The sequence below is a fragment of the Gadus macrocephalus genome, chromosome 23 (assembly GCF_031168955.1).
Source record: "Gadus macrocephalus chromosome 23, ASM3116895v1".
In the NCBI taxonomy this organism is placed as follows: Eukaryota; Metazoa; Chordata; class Actinopteri; order Gadiformes; family Gadidae; genus Gadus; species Gadus macrocephalus.
In genome coordinates this window covers 713,492-737,239 of record NC_082404.1, presented here as the reverse complement: position 1 = coordinate 737,239, position 23,748 = coordinate 713,492, and the positions used below count along the sequence as shown (strand labels likewise).

The window sequence follows — 23,748 nt, the reverse complement described above, 5'->3', positions numbered from 1 at the left end:
TTAATTTAATGATTTTGAGATGCTGGATTATATGTAAATAGGAAATTATATAATGTAATGTGATTTAATGTAGAGACTTTGAGATGCTGGATTATGTTTAATGTGTAAATATTTAATTATATAATGAACTATTGTATTAATGTAATGTATTAAAGTTATCACCCATACATCGTTTAGCCGTTTCAGCTGCCATCAGCAGTTTATATATATCCCCAGCAATACTTATGTTGTTTTTTAAAGCTGTTTCATGGGAAGATAATAAAACTGTTCATTAAATTGTGGCTAACTGTTTAGTTATATCCCAATAATCAATATTATGAGTCTGACGCATGATTAAGTATAATATATTAAGTATAATGTTTATATCAAATATATTTATTTTTGCAGTAGAAATGTCAATTTAATGTTAAAGACACTACAACGATTGGAGAAAAGGGGTTAAGACACACAGTATATTGTTAGGCTTGTATTGTTGCAGAACCAGTTAAAGCCTACTCTAGTTACAAATAGGTACAAGTTAAGTTTTGCTAAATGAGCTGCAGTAGGCCTAATGCTGAATTAGGCCTACTGCAGCTCATCTAGCACAAACAACTACCCCTGCTTTTAAGGCTGTAGCAATTCATTGTTAATTAGCTGTCTAAGTCTTACATACAGATCTACTGTCTTGTACACGTCGTTAGTTAATTCAAGGCCATGCTCAGACATAAGCCCCACACAAATGTGAAACACATCTTCATCACATGGGAAGTCTTTGTAAACACACTCCCCCAAGCAGGCCTCGATCTTCTCCAGACTTGGGCAATACAGGTCCGTGGCCCCGTAGAGTTGAGGCACTGCATGGATGATGGATGGACGGCCATGAGGACTTCGTGAGTTGTGCACTCGACGCATCCTGTGCTCATTCCAGGTAAATGCGACCTCCTCCAGTTCTTCCTGATAAGACAAGGCTCAAAGTGAATACAAATGAAATGCAATGAATTGCATGAAAAAACTTTCCTACAGACAGAAAGCAATGTGTGGTTCTTGTATTTAACTTTTTTGGTAAAACCAAATCAATAGTATAGTGTAACAATAAAAATAAAATAATACAAATAAGAATAAGCCACAGACAAAAATAAAGCAGTGAATAGTGAAACTTACCTGAATTGTGGAAAGAAAACAGAACTGGACCAATGACTTGTCCAGGAAGGTGTCAGCGAAGTATCCATCCCATTTCAATTTATCGAAAAAGTCCATCCAAAACTGGGCGCACTGACTGCGTAATGTCAGCCACCATCTTTCAATGCGCTGGTTGCCAGTGCTTGTACCAAATGTGACATGTTTGATTTCAAGTTGACCCTCTGAAAAGTGCATGAATCTTTGCATTTCGGCCAAACGAACATTTTCTGTCCCTAAATCTACCCGTAATCGTTCAGGGCAACCTTGAGCTATTAGTACAGCATCCATGAAATAACCAGCAATCACGTTCGGATCATTATTAGTTTTGTATGCCTCCAGCCAGATGAGTCTCCTAGAAAAACCATCTATGCATCCACTTATACAGATCCCATACGGTTTAAGTTTGTCATAGCCGTAATTGTGCCAGACGTAATTGGGACCCCGGCTGTGATATACTCTCCGCCGTAGTCTATTTCTTGATCTCAGGTCAACTCCCTCATTGTCCAACAGCCGCAAGAGAACAAGTACTGTTTCCCTGTCGGTAATAATGCCATTTATCCAACATTTTTGATACATCCAACGGTAGCCATGACACTGCCCCCAGACGTTTGGAGTTGCACTTCAATGAAAGCTGCCACCTCGGCCACATCTGTCTTGCCCTTCCTGCGCCACAATCTTTTCTCTCTCAGAATCCTTTCAAGTGTCCGCTTGCTCAGCACTACCCCATGCACCTCAGCCAATACTGCCAGAATTTCATCATTTGTATATCGTCTTTGGAAATATTGCTCAATGTGGTGATCCAACTCCATGACGTTACGACACTGATCTCTTAATAAGTAAACCACCTAGATGCAGCCTACAGTCATGACTTTGTATCTCGTAATTATGACTTTAAATCTCATTATTCTGACTTTTTTATCTTGTTATTATGACTTTTAATCTCATAATTATGACTTTAAATCTCGTAATTATGACTTTTAATCTCATAATTATGACTTTATATCTCATAATTATGACTTTAAATCTCGTAATTATGACTTTAAATCTCGTTATTATGACTTTTAATCTCATAATTATGAGATAGTTTGTGGTGTTTGTTTTTTTTCCTGTGGCGGGAATGGGCTTCCATACTATTTTACCCATTTCTTTGCATATGTTTTTCTTTTACTTATCTATTATTTTATTTTATTGTATGACAATGTTTATATGTGAAGCACTTTGAGTCTGCCTTGTGTATGAAAAGTGCTATATAAATAAAGTTGCCTTGCCTTGCCTTGCCTTGTATGATCCTCGGGATCTTACGACCTACCCTTATCTCACTTGCTATATTTTCAACAATACTCTGATTGGCGGTGGATTTTACCCCCTTGGTTTTACACAGGCAAGGCAGTGAAATTGCCGGACGTGCCAAGCCGCGACCGAACCGGCTTGGCAGTGTAAAATGGCCTAGTGATTCCTCCACCACTGAAGCAATATTTAACACAAGTTGCTACAGAAGATAAGTCGCAAAGTCGGCTTTGTCACATTCCAACTCAGATGGCTCACTGCGCTGCACCACAGGAAGCACACAGAAGACCTTCTACATTTGTCACACATTGAAGCTCTTTCCAACACACTTACGTGGCCTCAGGGTCGTATTCTGCCCAGATCTTCTTGAACTCATCCAGGTGTTGGGGTCCAAGAATCGACCAATCACGTGTCAAGTAATCAAAGTTGTCCATAATAACAGCCACAAATAGGTTGATGATCTTTACAGAGGAAATTAAACAAATATAAGCTGCATTCAGTTCTATACATGCCTTCATGAAACACAGATGTATCTCTGCACTATCAACATATGAATGTTATGTGTGTTCTGTGCTTGTTTGAATTTATTTACCAGGAAAGCACATAGCATGTAGAAACTCATGAAATATATGATGGCAAAGTTGGCTCCGCAGGTGTTCTCCTCCCCCGGTAGGTAGTCTGACTTGGGGTCGCACCTCTTCCCATACATGCAGGCCAACATGACCTCGTGCCAGGCCTCCCCAGTGGCACACCTGCAAAGAGACAGGGGTCATGGATGTTGTGATGCTGAAAGACACAATGTGAGATTTATTATTTGTATACTTTGTTGAATAGATGGCTTGAAATAAGATAACATGGGAATAAAGTTTTGTTTTAGTAATAAGAACAAACTGAGGCTTTTTAATGATAACTGTGCTATATGACAATAGTGTGCAACAAACATCTTGTCCTGATCTCCGCACTTGGATCCTGGTCCCATTCAACCTGCTTACCTTAATTCATGGAACCCAATACAGGGTGAAACCTGGACTGGGTTTGTTTCCTACCCTGAGTTGTAGCTTCATGCGTAGCCACATTAAAGAGATCCATTGCAGCGGTTAGCACTTTGTGGCTGAGCCACTTTTTGCAGGATTATCTTAATAAATAAATATAGGACGTTTAATAACAAACAATAATAGTCCACCTACCTAAACAGTAGTAGCACAGCTTGTGGGAATGTCTGGAAGTTGTTATTCCTGTTGATATATGTGCCATCTACCAAGGCAATTTTCCCAAATATCTATTCAAATTGAGATAAAACAGTATAATCAGATGGAATTAGAGCTTTCTTCTGTCTTTGTGTACATGTTTGGGTGTGTCTCTCCAATGTACATATACCTGCATTCCAACCACAGCGTAGATGAAGAACAGCATCAGAATGAGCAAGGCTACGTAGGGCAATGCCTGAAACACAGCCAGTGAAAACGCATAGTTAGCAACAATAATAATATATATTAAAAAATAAGCTACAAAGCACGTTAAGCGATTCCAAGTGGGTTTCCTACCTGGAAAGACTTGATGAATGTCCACAGCAGGTTCCGTATGCCCTCAGAGCGATTGAGCAACTTAACGAGACGCATGACGCGGAACAGTCTGAAGAAAGTGATGGACACACTCATGTTCTCCTTGGACTTGACAGAAGGAAAAACCCCAATCATATCAATGAATACAGAGTCCAAAAACAACTTTTCTCTCTGTATTCAATGGAAAGATTGTCATGATAAAACAAAACTTACTGCAATTGCCTGCATTGGATCCACTTCCTACAAAATATATACATTTTACAATAATACATTTTGATAGCACATTGAGAATATGTATTATGTATGTTACATTGTTGTGACCTATAATCCTTCAAAAATCGGCATTACATAATGGATAAAATATGGTATCTTCAGTAGCTTGTTAAACATTAAAACTTGGTAGCATTATAAGTATGCTACCCCATTACCATACAGCCATGGAGGCAGTAAAGCCCTCCCGAAGAAGCTAGCGCGGCCTGGGGAGAGGAAAACAAACAGAAGTACGGTTATCGGCACAAGGATGTGGGGATGGCTGGAGGTGGAGGTGTATATCACTGCCTCTAAAACATCTTGATTTCTGTGTACACAAAAGAGAGGGTAGACATATATGACCCCCCCAACACAGACTAGTGATCAGCCAGCCAAGTTTAGCCTACGACACTAAATCAAATACTTTAGATGACCTTAGATAACCATTCCGTCTTCAAAACGCCTGGGCATGCTCCACATTCACAGCTTATATGGCCCGCTCAGCCCTGGGATACAGTGAGAGAGGCTGATTTTACATAATATACTAGGGCCACCGAATAGTTCTAGGGCAACAGAATACTGCCTGGGGAATAACCTCAGAACACTGAGATTACATTTGGAGTCCTTGGAATTGAGCAAACTTCAGGAACAGACAGTTTAGACCTTGTTGGTATTACTGATAATCCGCCTGAGCTCCATGTCTTATTGTGTCTTAGAATACCACAAACCTTTGGTCATACCTCTCGATCGCCCACATCAGAGCTATCAATATCTTATCTTATTATATTAAACGCACTGTTATTTGTTGTCGATATATAATGTACTTCTTGGACCAATATTATATATAGCCTACAATCCTACAAAGCCTTACATGACACCAGTGTTGCTCATAACCTTTACCACCGAACTTCATGCATTGATTGAAATAATGAAATGATCCTCACATCAACCTCACTGAGGGTCACGTCCACCACGCTGCCAATCACGATCACAAAGTCAAAAACGTTCCAAGGGTCTCCAAAATAACCCTGTTAGAATATGCGGGAGGAAGAAAGAATGTACTACTAAAAAGTTTTTCTGCTGTTGATGTTTTAATTTAGTCTATGATTGTGTGACTGACCTTGGCTTTGAAGGCCATTAGTTTAAGGATCATTTCCACGGTAAAGAGAACAGTGAAAATCACATTCAGCATGTCGGACAGATGGGTCACATGTTCCGACTGGTTACAATGCTGGGATTCAAGGAAAATAAATAGAATGATTGGTTCCGTTCATCAGCAATGCATCAAACAAAGGGCTCAAAAGTAATGAGTGATTTAAAATGAAGCTAATCATGATGATACAAAAATGTCCATAAACACATTTCAAAAAAGTAACATTTTGTAAAGAGTCTGAGCAGTTTATTTAGATGACCATGTCCGAGTCAGGGTTAAGCTCATCAGTATAACGCCACGGTGTGTGGTGCATTTCATATACAACGTATCACAAGCGTCGGTCGTTATCCACCCCCTCCAAATCAAATAGATATATACCGGTGCATATATATATATTATATATTTTACTTTTGCCTCACCATAGCTTATTCAGGATCATATTAGCTCAGTTTTCTTATCAAATTACCTTAGGCTAAATCCTCCTCAAGCTACTCCTTTTGTGATACTGCAGTTAAGGTAGACTTTAATAAAACATTTTTGGTTTCAGAATCTGGCAGAAATTACTCAATAATTCACATTAGAAGACGTAAAATACAGAGTGATAGAACAAAAGATGGCCTACCTGTGTTCCCAGGCACATGGTGTTGAGCATAATCAGGAGGAACATGAGGTACTCAAAGTAGCAGGAGGTGACGATGTACCAGACCTGGTACTGGTAAGGGTTCTTGGGAATGTAGCAGCGCAGCGGGCGCGCCTTCAGCGCATACTGCACACACTGGCGCTGGAGGAAGGAGAGCCAGGTGTTCACCATCATGTGTTTCGTTCAGGCAGTTTAGATGTCTCAGGCCAACAATGCATTGTAACTTTTATTGCATTCCAGCCAGATACTTTTATCATGTGATTATTGTACTTCAAAGTGTTTGCACACTGCCCCAATGAACACTACACCCAACTTCAGAATGTGAGCCAACTCAGATTGACTTCGCAATAAGAAACTTCATCCGACAACAACAACAGGTATGGAATACCAGCCCGATGTTGTGTGCCAGCAACAATGTTTAAAAGTAGGGCCATAAATAAATAACATTATTTGAACTTGAATATGGGCTAGGGTGTACGGATAGAGTAGTAGAAGAGAAGTCTTTACCGCCCTGAGTGGCCATTCGGATGGCAGACAGTAGTAGACTTATATCATGTGACAAAAACACATTAACTGTCCCCAGAAAAAGTTTGATATGCAACTGATATTACATCACAGACTCTTATGGGCGTAGAATAGGATCTAGAAATATCCTGACAATGATACGTTTGGATTCTTAACCTTTTGTTCACCCTTGACAACTAGTTTATCTAATATAAAGGATCTAAATTACGTTAACATCAGTCTCAAAGACAATATTGTCCATAAAGCACAGCCATCCTTAAGCTCCAGTACAAAGAAGTCAAAAGGGATTTTAAAATTGTATTTGCCGTGCAGGAAAACAGAATACTACATCTTTGTTATGAACCCAGGGGCCGTATTCACAAAGGATTTTAGGTCTAAAAGTAGGTCCTAACTGGCGAATTTAAGAGCAACTCCTAAAAATAATCGGCGTGTCACTCTTAAATTTAGGACTCCTAACTTTTTTCACTAAGACCAATTCACAAAGTATTTTAGGCCTAAAAGTAGCACCTTAGTCTAGGAGAGCTTAAAAGTCCTCAAGAGCAGCGGTCCCAAACCACCGGGCCGCGGACCGGTATCGGGCCGCGGGACATTCCTAACCGGGCCGTAGGTTAGTAGGCTACGACATGAATTAATTATTATTATTTTTTTTTTATTCTTTTAAATTCATGCAAAATGCATGCACACTTAATAAACTCAATTTACTTCGCAATACTGTCACTCTTTTACATGCCATAAGTATATATGCAGTTGTTAGATTGCATATAACATGTTTGCATTTTTGGCAAGGTCTTAACTTCTTTTCTCAGGCATAACTGTCTGTCTGTCCCGTCCTCAACACGTATTGGGTTCAGCGGCTGCGCGCGCAGCCTAAGCTCACTTCACTTGTTCAGTTCAACAGTAGTGTCACACTATGAGCTCAGCTCAACCTGACACTCCAGGGGAGAATGACAACTGTCTTTAAACTGGCAGATAAAGTTAATGCATTTAAAGCCAAGCTTGATTTGTTGGGACGACGAGTGGACAGGGGAGTATTCGATATGTTCCAAACATTAGTGGGGATTTGGGGAGAGACTGAGGCAGGGCCCATTCTCTCGCAGCTGGTGCACGATCACCTTGTTGCGCTTTCAAATTAATTTGAACGTTACTTCCCATCCTCCAAAGATCCACGCGAACGAATGAGTGGATCCGCAACCCATTTGTCAATGTCCCGAATCACTTGTCAGTGCAGGAGGAAGATCGAATGATCGAAATAGCTAATGATGTTGGTGGTCTTAAAAGTGTGTTTGAGCAAACCTCCCTGGCGGGTTTTTGGATCAAAACCAAAGCAGAGTATCCCGAGATATCCGTAAAAGCACTGAAAACGTTGCTTCCTTTCCCACCACGTACCTATGCGAGGCCAGGTTTTCGGCAATGACTGCAACTAAAACAAAATTGCGCAATCGATTGGACATTTCAAACACGCTAAGGTTGTCACTGTCAAACACGCTAAGGTTGTCACTGTGGGCCCCGTTGTCACGGGGCCCACCCCGCCGGTCCGTGAATTTTTTTGTAGATTCAAACCGGTCCCTGGGGCTGAAAAGGTTGGGGACCCCTGCTCAAGAGGACTCCTAACTCAGTAAGACCTATTCACAAAGAATCGTAAAATGGCCGCGAGACTAAATGTTTTGGAGACAATGGAAGACTGTGAGTTAATGAAGAGATATAGGCTAAATCGTGAGGGTATTAAACTTGTTGTGGAGTTAGTGTGGGATGCAATAACATCCCCGACCAACAGGAATAATCAGATTAGTCCCGAAATAAAATGTTTGGCAACACTATGTTATTTAGCAACAGGGAAAATGCAACTTTGGAATGCCGACGATTTAGGAATATCGCAACCATCAGTCAGCCGGCCCGTGCCATAAACCAAACTATCAACGGGGTCACTAGACCGCATATCATCCAACAGTTTATCCAGTTTCCTTTGGACATTCAACAATTACACAGGATCAAAGCCAACTTCATGGCAATTGCAGGTATGCCCGGTGTGGTTGGTGCTATTGACGGGACGCACATAAAAATAATTGCGCCATCAAAAGATGAGGAAGTTTTCGTCAATAGGAAGAAAGTGCATTCCATCAACACGCAGGTTGTTTTTGATGCAAATTTTAACATAGCCTACTGGATGTTGGTGCAAAGTGGCCTGGAGCTACCTATGATTCACGCATTTTAATGGAGAGCGGTCTGAGGCAGCTTTTTGTGAGGCACCATGTACCAGTTGGGTGTCACTTGCTGGGTGACAGTGGCTATCCCTGCAAGACGTGTCTCTTGACTCCCTACCTCAATCCACAACCAGGAGCACAGTTAAAGTATAACATGTAAGTGATTACGCAGATTACGCTTAGTCCTATGCGTAAAACACATCGTAATGGCTCTTTGACGCCTTTTATTTGTTGAAACCATAATTATTATTGTTTACTGTTTTCCTCCATATATGTTAGAGCACACAAACATACACGAAATGTTGTGGAGAGAGGAATTGGGCAGATTAAACGTCGGTTTCATGTCCTGCACGGCGAAATACGCCTCACCCCAGAGAGGGCAAGCACAGTCATCACTGTATGTGCCATTCTACACAACCTCTGCAAGCGGAGGAACATTCCACAGCCAGACGATGATGATGATGATGACGATGAAGAGGACGATAATTACAATGATGATGATGACGGCGATCAACATGACAATGAATTTGGCCGTGTGGAACCGAGTGGACTGGCATTTAGGGATCACTTTGTGAATACACATTTTAGGTAAACACCTTGGCACAAATCAGTCAACACACATTTGTGTAGTTCATAACATTTATTTTCTTTCAATTTTACGTATTTTTATTGTTTGCTTTCTCTCTCTCTCTCTCTCTCTTGAACGTGCAGGCTACAACCTCATTATCCAGGTCTGCACAAACTTGTCATCATGCGTGTATTCTGCTAACTGCACTATAACTACTTCATTTCTAGCTAGGCTACTTCCTTGATTTTCTGTGATTTAGTGGGCTCGTCTGAACAACCAATCACCGCACTGACCGCTTCTAAACTCGTGCACGAGAATCTACGTGATCCATAGCAACGGCGCGTCACTCTTAGTTCACTCTTAGTGATTCATCCTTAGTAAGAGTAGGTCTCAGCGGCTTTGTGAATACGTTTTAAGAAAAAGCTCCTACGTAAAATATTTTGGCGCGAGTTAGGAGCACTCCTAGCGGTAAGATAAAATGCTTTGTGAATACGGCCCCAGGCCTTTTAGTCCGGCAGTCAACAAATCGTTCACTCTATGTTACAAGCATCCAACTTGGCAGAAATATTCTTTGGAACCCACTAATTCCAAAAAGCTTGTTAGCCAGGAAAAAATGAATAATCCAATATGGCCGCCATTTTCCAAGATGGCCACCATTGAACGCCATTAGACTTGTGCTGTGTTCCAATACCCTTACTATCCTTACTTACTAGCCAAATTTTGAGTACGTAGTACGTTCCAATTCAGATCCGGCGAAAAGAAGTATACTTCAAGGACCTGGATGTCGTACTCAAAACGGGCTAATCGTGAAGTGTGGATCGAAGGACACTTTCCGTACTCAACGGCAGCCATCTTAGCTACGTAGCGGAAGAGGCGGAGCCAGGCTGAGCCAAAGTCGGCGCATTTTCCACATAGCCTGCACCAATAGAATCATTTTGTAGTTTTTATAGTTTTTATAGCTTTTTATAGCTGCTAGGCGTAAAGAGTTCACCGTTCAAAGTGGGATGTTTATTGCGGGAGAGGAGCCACGGCGGCAGTCGTGATCATAATTTCCCGGTTAGTGCACCACGGAGTACTCGATTTGAAACAGCACTCACATCTGAAAAATTAGCTAGTACGGATAGTATACTTCCTTTAAGTATACTCATGGAAGTACGGGTATTGGAACACGGCTCTGGTATTTGACTTGGATTGAGATTTGATAATCACATTTTGATGATCTTGGTATCAAAACATAGGTAAAACGGTCTGATCATTCCAATTCTGCAATAAAAAGTTTAAAAATGTGTTACATTGTGAAGATAGATGGCAATTTAAAAAAGAACGCCTTTTTTGTGAGGGAAAACAAATGTTTGTTTGGCTACTTCAGCAAGGGAAGGAGGGCTAAATAAGTTTTTCTTTTTTCTCACACCAGTCTTCCCAACTTAAAGAAGTATGGGCCTCTTCATTTTCATCTCTAAAGTAGCATTCATAAGTACTAAACTAAAGTATGAAATATATATATGACTCTGCTATACCTAAAGAAGCCACACCAGCCTCCACAATAGCCCCTGTCCAACCACTGCCTTTGAGCAAGGTCCCAAGAGATCTCAACGCATTCATCTCTATGTGGACGGAGCCCACCAAATATAATGACAAATTTCTGCTCGCCATAAAGGTCAGGCCAATGCCATTGCACCTGTTTGGCAAGTGCATAGATTGGCTGGTCTGCTGTTATGACAGGGACCTGATCTTGGATTCAGGTATGCAATAGCATCTCTGACTCTGTCCATGGAATGTTTAACTGTGGCAACTGAATGAGCTTCATCCCGAAGATGCGGCAAAAGTGATGTAATGCTTACTTCAAACTGTAAACCTCTCTTTTTCTCTGCATGATAGCCAGACCAGGTGATGTTGACCTCATCATCTATTGTCTGTCTGAGGCTAACTCGCTCAAGCCATTCACATTTGTTTGTCAACATGATACTTGGCAAAGAATTGTGTGTTGCATTGCCCTTGGGAGGACAGGGATTCTTCTTTGTGCAAAAAGCAGTTCTGGATCTTTCCTAACCTTGTTGTTCCTAATTTGAATGGGCTACCGAACTTCACCTTGATTTCCTGATGATGGATGTTGAAAGATAGAGATACTTGTACCATGGAATGAAGTAGTTGCAGTTGTTGATGATGGGTTATGGTCAATGTTATCCATTGCAGCTGTGGAAAAGAGGCCTTATCTCAGAACGGGGAGACAAACCAACCCTTGTTCAAGGTATCAATTCACAACTGCATCTCCCAACTGTGCTAAAATGTCAAGTCCTCGGTCATACGTGATGCTGATGCTTAATGGTCATTAAGCATCTCTACAAGGTTTTTTGCCTGCGTAATATTCTGGCAGCTGTGGCAAGAACAAGAGCATCAGAGTAGTTTAATGTTTCAGACAAGACCGGGCCAAGGTCTTTTTTTAAAGCCAGAAGAAAATGTCTTCCTTTCTTGTATGCTTCAAGCCCAGGGATTTATGCCAAAAGGTTGTCTTTCAGTCTAGTTGAGTTTACATCTGAGTTTACAACTGTTAGCACAGTTGTCACGAATTGTTGAAGCCTCTGCTTGTACAGGTGAACCATTTCAGTGAGTCGAAATACAACAGGCTCGTCACTGTTGTTTCTGGTCTCAGTTACATAAGTAAGTAGCTCTGAGAACACAAGTGGGAGTGCTTCCTTTCCTAGATTCACACTATTTGTGTCTTTGTTCTTTGCTAACTGATATGCCCTCTCTCTATTGTGTAGGGCTGCTAAACAGGAGCAATGGTACTTCAACTCCTTGGCCACAACATCTCCACTACTCAATATAGCCAGGAGTTTACCATCATTAAGGTTACGGGCACATTCGTTGAGCCTGTCATTCAGTTGCATGGCCATTGCCTGTCGTTGTTTGGACATGGGTTCCATCATCTCACACAAGAAACACTTCCGCACTTGAAGCACAGTCCTGCGCATTTTTGAGTTCCCCTCACCAGGGTCAATCTGGATGGAAGCTGCCCTTTTCTTGCACGCTCAAGCTTGCTATTATTGAACATCAGACAACAGCTTTGGATATATTTTGCACAGTTCCTTCTTAGTTACATTGGCTTCCTGTAGGTCAGAGAATTGATTTTAAAATCATGTTGCTAACCTATAAATCCCTACATGGTTTAGGCCCAAAATATTTAACTGATATGCTTCCACTACATAAGCCTTCTAGAACACTAAGATCTTCTGAGACCAATCTGTTAATTATCCCCAGAGTAAACACGAAACATGGGAAAGCAGGATTTAGTTACTATGCAACAAATAGCTGGAATAAACTCCCTGAGGATTTAAGACTTGCCCCAACTCTGAGCACCTTTAAAACAAGATTGAAGACTTTTATGTTTGCTTTAGCTTTCTGCTAAATCTTACTTTACCTTTATTTTACTAAAATGCCTTTTTAACTTTCCCTTTATTTTCTATTTTTACCAGAAAAATACATGATCTGATACCAGAGAGAAAGGTTGTATAAGGGTTAGAGTCCTGAGTTTGTTTGTCCTTTTGGTCTGGGCTAGAGTCCTAGAAGCTGGGTTAGAGTCCTAGAATTTGTTGAATAAGGCCTTTGGTCTGGGCTAGAGTCCTAGAAGCTGGGTTAGAGTCCTAGAATAAGTTGAATAAGGCCTTTGGTCTGGGCTAGAGTCCTAGAAGCTGGGTTAGAGTCCTAGAATATTGTTAAGGGTTAGAGTCCTGAGTTTGTATTTGTATAAGGGTTAGAGTCCTGAGTTTGTTTGTATAAGGGTTAGAGTCCTGAGTTTGTTTGTATAAGGGTTAGAGTCCTGAGTTTGTGTCCAAGTTCTGTCTGGGTTAGAGTCCTAGAATCTGGATTGGAGTTCCAGAGAAAGGACCAAATTCCTTTAGGGCGGGTTGTAGTCCCGACTTGGGTTCCAGAGAGACTGTTGATCTGATCTTAAATACATTGCACTTTCAATTTTACTTACTAAAAAGCCTTTTTAACTTTCAATTTAATTTTCTCTTAAATACATTGCACTTTCTATTTTACTCATTTCTTGCATATGTTTTCTTTTACTTATCTATTATTTTATTTTATTATATGACAATGTTTATGTGTGAAGCACTTTGAGTCTGCCTTGTGTATGAAAAGTGCTATATAAATAAAGTTGCCTTGCCTTGCCTTGCCTTAGTGTTTCCTCAATGCCCCCTCCATCGTCCAACTGGGATATGTCAAACCTGATTGGCAATTTGTTGTTTGTGGCAATCATTGAATAACCATTTCTCTCAGGACTACATGAATAATGAGTTGGATGAGACTTCACCTCTTCCTTTATATCTGTCTGACAAAAACAACACTTTCTCCGGTCAATTTGAGATGCAGGCTTTTCTCAATAAGTAGGGTCAAGGCATTATTCATGCAGAATTTGGTGCTTGTATCGTAATGTGAACGATTGTCCTAAAATATGGACTTAACCTGCCAGACTATTTGAGGCTAAACGGATTCAAGATCAGCTGGTTCTTGGTCAGACCAGAGTAAGGCCTACCACAAAGGGATCATCATGGAAGGGTCCAGAAGAAACACACACACACACACACACACACACACACACACACACACACACACACACACACACACACACACACACACACACACACACACACACACACACACACACACACACAGCCCACCTGGTTCTTGTCCAGCTCACAGTTCTTGTACTCCTGTTCCCCCTGCTCCTGGAAAGTGACGATGACGAAGCCCACAAAGATGTTCATCATGAAGAAAGCGATCAGGATGATATAGATGATGAAGAAGATGGAGATGGCCACGCGGTTATTGTACACTGGGCCGGTGTCCTCCAGGTTAGAATCAATGGCCTTGTACAGAATCCTGGAGAAACAATAAAACACATGAGAAATATCATATCTAATTCAAAGACCTGTCCTGCTCTATTTGCCCTCTTTACAGTAATATAATGATTGTCTTATTATGTATTCTTCTGAACAATGGCAACACTTTATCAAATTTCTAATAGAAAATGCAGAGTGGTCAATAGTTTCATTCCATCCAGACAGCCAGAATATAAACAGGCGTGTTTAGTGATAATTAAAAGGGCATTAATGAGGTGAGGAGTTGACACAAACTGAAGGACACAATTCTAGTATTTAAAAAAGATATTGAAATACGCCCAATCTATATATTTCAGGGGACTTTTATTTAAAAATGCCACATTTATTTCATAATGCCACATCTCCATCTGGTATATTCAATGAGTAGGGCGTGGTTTACTTTATATTTCAATTAGAACCAGAAAATATTGTTACACACACACTACAATATACTGTAACGTGTACTGTACATTAAACAAAGAATGGTACTGACTTTGGCCACCCCTCAAAGGTGGAGATAGTGAATAAAGCCAGCATCCCATTCAGGATGTTGTCAAAGTTGAGCTCTGAGTTGACCCAGTTCCTCTTTCGGATCTCCATCTCATGTAGGGCTCCCTCTTCGTATCTAACGTACCAGCCTCTGTGAAGTAGAGCCCCAAGTTGTGTCCTTTTAATAAAATATGATTTAATGGTATATAAGATAATATTAGCCCTCGACAAAGCGGGTCCAGTTTCTGTGTGCACCTACTTGCATGTTAACTCAGTTAACTGATCAGGATCTGTGCATGAATAGAACTTTCCCTACAATGGCCATTCACCATTTTGAACAGGAATACAAAATCTGTTAATTACAGACCTATTAAACAGTCATTAAACAGTTGAGCTAGGGCTGACCCAATCCTTAGCTGGATAAAGAAGCTCACCTTGAAGAGCTGCACTCCAATGCAGGCGAACATGAAGTCAAGCAGCATGGTAACAAGGACAATGTTTCCGATGGTCTTAATGGCCACAAAGACACACTGCACCACATGCTGTGGAGGAAGGGTGGTGAGAACAGATAAGATCCATGATCTGCTATTAGAACAAGGTGAACAAACGCAAACAATGTGAATGTACACTTACCTTGAGTCCCTTGGCTCTGTTTATGGCCCTCAGAGGTCTCAGTACCCTCAACACTCTGAGGATTTTAACCACAGAAATGGCACTGGATCTATGTAGGGCAAGCACAAAAATCATTACTTAAATATGTAGCCTGAGTCACTTGTCAAATTGTGACAACAAGACAACTTTGCGGTGTCAACAATCTGTCGGCCAAACTTACTCCATGCCCATTGACAGAAGGGAGACACTGACGACGAGTAAGTCTAGGATGTTAAAAGAGTTTCTGCAGAAGGAGCCTTGATGTAGAATGGCTCCATATGTGGTCATCTAAAAGAGAAACATTGGCACTTAAAACCTACCCCATTCTGTACATCGCCATCGCTTAATATCCCCTTCCATCAAATACATTTGGTAAAGGACTAACCGAGATCGCATGGCCCTAACTCCCCTTTTGCAGTTGAACTTTAGATTATTTTACTTTGTGGAATCTTTGTGCAAAGCATCTCTCACACAACATAGCATAGCATACCTTTAACATAGCACGTATTAACCATGTTTTATTAATGATAAGTTATTTACTAGCTGAAGGCTTTTAAATGAATGGTTCTAATTATTTCATCATTAACTAAAACAGGGATTCAATGGATTTCCTTTGTTTCAGATCCAAAAAGTCTGCTTGTTAAAACAGAAATAATGTATTATGGCGCACAGTATTTACTAGGGATGCACAAAGGTTTGTAGGCACTGTTTTCTCCAAGGTGTTCTGAATATGTCTGATAGATCTCACCAATAATGTACTGAGCTCCAGTGGCTAGGCTGTTCTTTATCGACTTTTTACTGTTGCAGATCTCGGACTGTAGCAGAAATAAGCATGATGCATAAAGTAGCCAGCCAAAGAGAAGGTAGTCTGCCATTTAGCTCGCAGCCTTATGTAACAACATGAATATGCATTTACAAATCAGTGCTTGAGGCAGCAGGTACATACCTTGTTTAAGCAACGTAAGCAACATCAATGTTATTACGTCTCTTCCAGTCATCTCCTGGTATAATACTCTTTGGGCAATCTTTTTAGATTCAATAGTCAGTAAAGGAATTTACAGTGTAGCCTAAGGACTACGCTCAAGCCCTCTCAAAATGGCGGATGATTGCCAGCAGAAAATGTGTGAGGAAAACATGTTGCTTGTTGTTCCGTGTCAGTTGGACGTAAGATATTATACCATTGCTTCTAAAGCGGCAGTGAAAAAGCGGGAGGGGTGAATAAGACAAAGGATTTCTTTGTTTGCCCTAGAGTTGTTTATCTGTGACTGTTCTGGTACAGTGAGATGGAGAGCTAGGAGCGGAGGGGAGTTGGTCTTATGTTAAAAATAATATTAAAGCCCCCATGTATAACATCATGTTACAGCAGCTCCATTGGTCATTTCAACATAATGGTAATGTGGCTTACAGGATTGGGAAGTAAATCTTGTCCTTTGATATCTTTAAAATAAACATAGGTTTATAATGCCTAAGTGGTGGATAGAGAGCCAAAGAGTCAAAATATGTGAAATATTGCTTTGATTAAAGATTGGATGAATAGGTTTAAAAGGGTACATCACGCTGTACATTAAAACTGTACATTTACCTTGAGCACAATCTCTGCAGTGAATACTGAAGTGAAGACGATATCTGCATAGGCCAACACCTAAAATGGACAGAAACATACAAATATACCTCTGTTCTTAAGACAACATTTGCGTCTTTTAACTTGGGAATAAACTCAGTTTCAGTTATATGTCTCTGGTATTTCCACAGCGAGACTCGTAGTGGGAGTTATCTCAGCATGGTTGAGAAGGAATTGGGGGAAAGGAACTTTGGCTTTTACTTCCTGAAGTACATGAACTGCGACATGGAGGAGAAAGGGAATTGTCCCTTGATTGTCTCCCGCCGGAGCTCCGCTGCCGAGAGGCACCACCGCCGCGAGGCAACATCACCTCGGCGCTGCCCGCTGCCCGCTTTCGATGCGTTGGTACCGTGCTCACAAGCTGCTCAGGGCCACACCCCCACCCTCCACCTTGACCCGCCTCTAAAATTCTGCACCAAGGCTGAATTTCTTGAACGTCTTCAAATACTGTATTAAGGGCCAACTAACACCTATAGATAAGAATCCATAAAGGAGCATGCCATGGGACCTTTAAGGCTGGGTTCTTAAAGACGTGACTGCTGACTTGAAGCTGTCTTTTTTCACCAGTGGTTGGAATACGCTCAGTGAGGAGCTGCAGCATGTCTCACTCTTTTGCTAAACTCAAAGAAAAACATCAGTTATTAGACCGTCGCGCAGGGCATGTGCAGTTGGACTGGCGCACTGCATGTTCGTGTCAGTTCCGGGTTAAGAATGCGACAAGGCGAGTTAATGTTACCTCATGTAAGCGTCATGAATATAAAGGCCTTCTCTTCAAGCTACTTACGGTGTGTTTATTAAAGAACCCAACTAAACATTACATACAGCACCTTAAGGTGTTATGAAAAATGCTGGATCAGTATAGAACTGATACTAACTAACTAATCTATAGTCGGTATGAATCAAAAAGGGTGCCTGAACTGCTCATCCACAGCAAACAAGCTACTATAAGCTACTCTGTGTTGGCTGACCTCGTATCTCACTGACGGCACAATTTGACGGGTATAAATATAGTCAACAACAGTGTTCTATCCACTAACTTGCTGCAAACTAGTGTTACTCAGCTGGTTGGCTGGGTGGGGTTTGGGGTGAGTGGGAGGGGTTTATGGTGAATGGGAGGGGTTTAGGGTGAGTGGGAGGGGCTTTGGAGGGTCAATAGTAAGATCTTTGTGAACAAAGAGAGAGGTACTGGCAGGCCAACATTTATTATTTGAAGTATCTATCAGTTATAGGATGTGATTTTTTTATCGATTACCTTATCTTAATCACTAACGATCAGCATTGACTGATTGTCTTTTAAGCTACAAGCTAGTTAAGCTTGGCCCACACCAGAATATTTTAAATCGTATATGTTTTAACTGTGAGACCACAGAGAGAGAGAAAGAGAGAGAGTGAGAGAAAGAGAGAGAGTGAGAGTGAGTGAGGGAGAGAGAGAGAGAGATTTACCTGGTTTCTGAAGGACATGGGATCAATTGGGTCCTCAGCCGCCAGTGAGATGGAGGACAGGAGAATGAAGAGCAGGATGATGTTGGTGAAAGTGGTGGCATTGATGATGCGATGGCACAGTTTACGAAACCTGGGAGGAAAACACTTTTGATCGGTCAAGGGAATCAGAAAAACTGACCTCCATGGCTGTTCATAGGCAATATGTTTCAAATGCTAATGAAACATTTTAACTAAATGTTAGCTTAATGTTTTCATACATATTTAGAATAACAATCAATACTAAACAATATCCATGCATAATATCAAACCTATTCAATACGTAACTTTTCTACTGCTATTCACTTAAAAAACTAGTTTTCAATATTGATCACTCAAGTCAAGGTTGACTCTCCAAATTCCTAATGATAAAGCTAAAACCATAGCCGTTGGCTGTCCGCACGCTTCAGGAACGGCATGGAAACTGTAAATCCCCCTTCATCCAGTGTACTTTTCTATTGGCTAGCAAAATAAAAAATACATTGTACATTGTGAGAAAAAAAAATCCAAAAGTCTGCTGAATCCAGAAGGTGCTTAAGGGGTTGAAGGTTGGCTGAAGCCGAACAACCTGAACCACCTGATGAGTTATTAGAAGATGAAGCAGGGGGGCTTCCGGTTTGGACCTAAAATGGAGTAGTCACAAGTCCAACGCGCTCCGTATTTTATATTGATATACATTGATTAGCCACAACATTTTATTATTTCGGCTGCACAACGAGGCAATTTTTCATACTGGAAAACTATTTGTAAGCAAAATGGCGACTAAAAGTCAGAAAAAAGCACCCAAAGCCGCAATTCAAAGTTTAGCTAGCCCTGCACTCAGACCCTCGGGAATACCCGAGGGTGTTGAAAATGGAAAGCCCACTGCATTCATGACTTCGTTTTTTGCCTGCGTTCTGGGCGACGAGATAACTGATCCTTTGGTGCTGGACCGCGCTCACAGATCCCCGGCTCCTAAACCCAAACCCAGCGACCGTCCCAGACCCATGATAGTTCGGCTGCACTACTACTCGGATAAGGAAAAGATTCTCCAAGTATCCAGGAACAAGGGTGAGCTCAAATTCAGAGGGGCAAGGGTGCATATATTCCCAGACATGAGCGCCGAGCCGCGTTTACCCCAGTCAAGGCCAAACTCAGAGAGGCGGGCATCACATACGGTCTCTACCATCCAGCGGAGCTACGTCTTGTCCACAACGGAGTTTCACATTCCTTTAAGGCACCCGCGGATGTGGAAACCTTCCTTGCCAAACGCACTCGTCACTCTTTGGAGACCTAAACAAACAAAGATAGACGCTGCGGTTCCCTGCGCTGTGTGCTGATCCCTCATACTGGACTATAACCTACCTAATGTTCATACTTTTAGTTTTTCCCTCCCGGTTTATTTATTTTCTTATGGAGATGGAAGGAAGAAAGGAGACTTTATTATGGACCGTGAATGGAGAGACTATTATTTGTTATCACCAGTAGAGGACAGTCGGCATCTACCTACCAGTTTGGTTGGCGCACATCTTCACCAAAGTAAGGTATCAGCATGTTATTGTTTTCCTTACTCAATTTGAACATGTTGCAGATAAAGAACTAGACCCACGTTTCAGAAGGGCCAGAAAAATTTACCGGTTTATTCGCTTACTTATCCTGCTAATGTTTTTATTTTAGTTTTTCCCTGATATGGCCGCTTCTCTCTTTTATTGCATTTGAACATTGTCAGTGGTGGGTATTATATTTTATTTTATAAGTTGTGACTACAAAAACGTATGTGAAAGGAGCAGTGTTTCTATGGTTGTTAACTGCCTATGGCAGCAAAACGGAAAATGACCAAGTGTTCCCAGGGTTTTTTACCTCTCGTTTGGGGAGGGGTAATTAGTTTTTTGGGCTGGGAGGGTGTGGGTGGGGGGAACTGTGTTTTATGTTTGTACACTTCTTTACTCTTTTAGCTTGAATGTGTGTGTAGCAGTGTCATTTTCAAAATGCTGTAACATCCTTCAGTACCCTACTAATAACATAACAATCGGCAATGCTCTGATGAGCATGGTTGATTGTTTGCGGCAAAGAAATAATGGCTGACAATATTACAGTAAATTGCATTAGTTGGAACACCAAAGGCCTAAATCCTATTAATAAGCGTAACAGGGTATTGTCCCATTTAAAGGCCCACTATGCAACTTTTTTAGCCAAAATTACATTAAGTATGCAGGTTGAGAGTTATGCTGATGGTTCTGCATCCATTTCTGGGTCGATTGGTGGGTGTGTCATTTTCCCATGTCGCCTCTACAGTGAAAAAGCGCATATGCAACTTGATCTGCTCGGACCGGGACATTCCGGATATGACGCAGCGGAAGTATCCTCGAAAATGTAGTCAGATTGTAGTTTCGAAAATGCTTTACGGCACAGACACACACCCAAACATGGCACCGGCTAGATATAAACAGCCAGTTGCGAGGCAATTGTTGCATTCATCATGGATCAATCGACTGATAAGGAACCCAAGAGGCGACTGTCGGTGGAACAAAAGAAGAATGGACCAGAAAAGAGATCAGACACGAGTGAAAGGGGAACTATGCAACTTTTTTGGCTTGATTTACCTTAATATAACAGGCTAGGAGTCATTGCGATGGTTCCATTATACATTTTTGTTCGATTGTTCGTTGTTTCAACTCCCCCTTGCGCATCTTGGGCGCCGCCCACTCTCGCGGGAGTCTCGGGTCTCGCGAAGTAACGAATTGCTTTACGGCACAGACCCCCAAACACGGAACCGGCTCGATATAAACACAAGTAACTAAGGGATTGTTACATTCATCATAGATCAGCCGACTAAAAAGAGACAGAGAAACCCAATGTCGGAAGAACAGAAGAAGAGAAAGGTGAGACTGACCGACAGAGAGGCCAGACACGAGTAAACGTTGGGCAAGCTTTTCAGGAATAGCGTGAACTGAAAGAAAAAGACTGCAAATCAGACTCCGACTTGGCCGTGTTGCTTTTGAAATTGAAAGTACCCTTGGGTGAACTTTGTCCTCGTGGTATTCTTGATGTTGATAGTCTCTGTACACATGTGTTTGATTAAACCATTTTGTTGTGAGCCCTGTAAAAATTGTTTTCTCGACCGTTTTGTTGTGAGCCCTGTATGTTTCTAGCTTGCTTGGTTGCAACCATATAAACACCTTTGTTTCCATTGGTGTTTTGCTGTTCGTCTGTCTCGTCCCCCTGATACAGACTGAATCCCCGAATCCAGGTTCTTGTTTATTTAGATTTATGTTGGCCAACACTCTCACACTGATTGTTCTGTTCAACCTAAGATAAAACAATTATAATCTAGGATATAAATTCTCCCCGTCAACTATAAAAAAGGATGGCTTTATGTTTATTGCAATACAAATACACCATTTTAAAAATGTATAACCTTGCCTACACTTCATGAACATTTACTTCGGACATGGCTCCACGCATTCGCCGGCTTCTTTGAAAACAAATGGACATGGCTCGCGTAGAAGTGCATGTGGAAGGGTCGTCAACGAGTTGTTACGATAGTGTTGTAAAATATCTACTACAAAGCTGTAGGGGGCGCTGTGTAGAGAAATGTGTGTGCCAAAACCAAGAAAACAGCGAAGAAATTCCCGAAGTTGCATAGTGGGCCTTTAAGAAGTATGGATGTTAACGTTGCTTTTCTCCAAGAAACTCATCTCAGGTCCTCTGACCATAACAGACTGTGCAAAGGATGGGTGGGAAATCTAGGATGAGGTGAAATCTAGGGGTGCTGCTATTCTTATTAACAAGAATACTCCTTTCATCTTGCAGAAGGTTACTGCAGACCATCTGGGAAGATCTGTTGTGGTCACAGGTACCCTGTATAATGTACTTTTAATCTTGGCCGGTGTTTATGCCCCAAATTGGGATGACGTGCAGTTTATGAAAAAATTCTTGTCCTCATTACCTTGTTTAAATACACACAGGCTTATTTTAGGGGGTGATTTCAACTGCGTATTAGACCCAATACTGGATCTCTCCTCGAACACCAACTACAATATATCAAAATCAGCTAGGACGATTAATGCTTTTCTACAAATGTATAATATGTCTGAACCCTGGCGCTCCTTGTATCCCAATTCTAAGCATTATTCATTTCATTCATTCATTCATTTTCCCCAGCACATAACTCCTACTCCCGCATTGATTACTTTTTAATTGATAACCAGCTAATGCCCTCGGTTAAGGACTGCAGATATGAGGGCATTGTCATCTCTGACCATGGGCCCGTGGTTTTATCTTTTCCAAAGAAATCTGCTCGGCGTCCTTGGCGTTTTAGTAATGTTTTGCTTGGGGATGAATCATTTGTTAAGTATATTAATACGCAAATTGATATTTTCCTGTCCATAAATGATACGTCAGATGTTAGTAAATCCACCCTCTGGGAATCCCTAAAGGCTGTTTTAAGAGGGGCGATTATCTCTTACACCTCCTGGGAAGCCAGGTCGAGAAAACTGCGTCTTAAAGACCTTTCCGACCAAATTAAACAATTGGATTATAAGAACTCAATTGCTCCCACACGTGATTTTTTAAAGGACAGATTGACTCTGCAGACAGAATTTGACCTAATAACTACCCTCCATACAGAACAGCTCCTCCTCCAGTCTCGATCGAGGTTATATGAACATTCTGATAAGGCTGGCAAATTCCTGGCTCAACAGGTTAGACAGTCTATGACCTCTACTCTCATTACAAACATCCGAAAGCATGATGGTCAAATTTCTAATGATGAGCAGGAAATGAATGATGAATTTAAGAGGTTTTATTCATCTCTTTATACTTCTGAGGTGATACATGACCCTTCTAAACTTGAACTCTTTTTTCAGAACTTAAATCCACCTCAAGTTAATGTATTATTAAAGGAGCAATTGGAAAAACCTATGTCTAAGGAGGAAATTAGGACGGCCCTTTACAGTATGCAGAATGCAAAAGCTCCAGGCCCTGACGGATTTACGTTAGAATTTTTGAAAAAATTTGGAGATAAATTATTGCCAATCTTGCTATCAGTTTTTGAGGAGTCCTTTGTCGAAGGCCACCTTCCACCAACCCTTTGTCAGGCCTCTATTTCGGTTTTACTGAAAAAGAATAAGGTTCCCCTCAATTGTGGGTCATTTCGCCCTATTTCGCTCCTGAATGTGGATTATAAATTGTTGGATAAGGCCTTGGCTCACCGTCTAGAGATCATTCTCCCTTCGATTATTTCACCTGACCAAACTGGTTTTATTAAAAAACGCCTCTCTTTTTTTAATATTTATTCATAC

General features: G+C 41.2%; 1 protein-coding gene across 3 annotated transcripts in view; it reads right to left on the bottom strand.

Moving 5' to 3' along the window:
* Nucleotides 1-23,748, bottom strand: part of LOC132452075 (dihydropyridine-sensitive L-type skeletal muscle calcium channel subunit alpha-1-like) — a 137,876-nt gene that overhangs the window by 35,164 nt on the left and 78,964 nt on the right. The window contains exons 18-35 of one of the 3 annotated variants that reach the window (XR_009524229.1): nucleotides 18,431-18,560; nucleotides 16,949-17,008; nucleotides 15,548-15,654; nucleotides 15,349-15,436; nucleotides 15,150-15,257; nucleotides 14,975-15,027; nucleotides 14,720-14,866; nucleotides 14,026-14,227; nucleotides 6,032-6,190; nucleotides 5,377-5,487; nucleotides 5,201-5,284; nucleotides 4,436-4,483; nucleotides 4,221-4,247; nucleotides 3,990-4,115; nucleotides 3,823-3,888; nucleotides 3,633-3,724; nucleotides 3,038-3,231; nucleotides 2,779-2,906 (exon numbers count right to left, since the gene is read on the bottom strand). Coding sequence is in view for 2 of the 3 variants with exons in the window: in XM_060044441.1 (XP_059900424.1) it covers nucleotides 2,779-2,906; nucleotides 3,038-3,197; nucleotides 3,633-3,724; nucleotides 3,823-3,888; nucleotides 3,990-4,115; nucleotides 4,221-4,247; nucleotides 4,436-4,483; nucleotides 5,201-5,284; nucleotides 5,377-5,487; nucleotides 6,032-6,190; nucleotides 14,026-14,227; nucleotides 14,720-14,866; nucleotides 14,975-15,027; nucleotides 15,150-15,257; nucleotides 15,349-15,436; nucleotides 15,548-15,654; nucleotides 16,949-17,008; nucleotides 18,431-18,560 (1,896 nt within the window). In the remaining variant the exon portion in view is untranslated. The remainder of the gene's footprint in view (nucleotides 1-2,778; nucleotides 2,907-3,037; nucleotides 3,232-3,632; nucleotides 3,725-3,822; nucleotides 3,889-3,989; nucleotides 4,116-4,220; nucleotides 4,248-4,435; nucleotides 4,484-5,200; nucleotides 5,285-5,376; nucleotides 5,488-6,031; nucleotides 6,191-14,025; nucleotides 14,228-14,719; nucleotides 14,867-14,974; nucleotides 15,028-15,149; nucleotides 15,258-15,348; nucleotides 15,437-15,547; nucleotides 15,655-16,948; nucleotides 17,009-18,430; nucleotides 18,561-23,748) is intronic. The other 2 variants (XM_060044441.1, XM_060044442.1) reach the window with 2 other exon arrangements.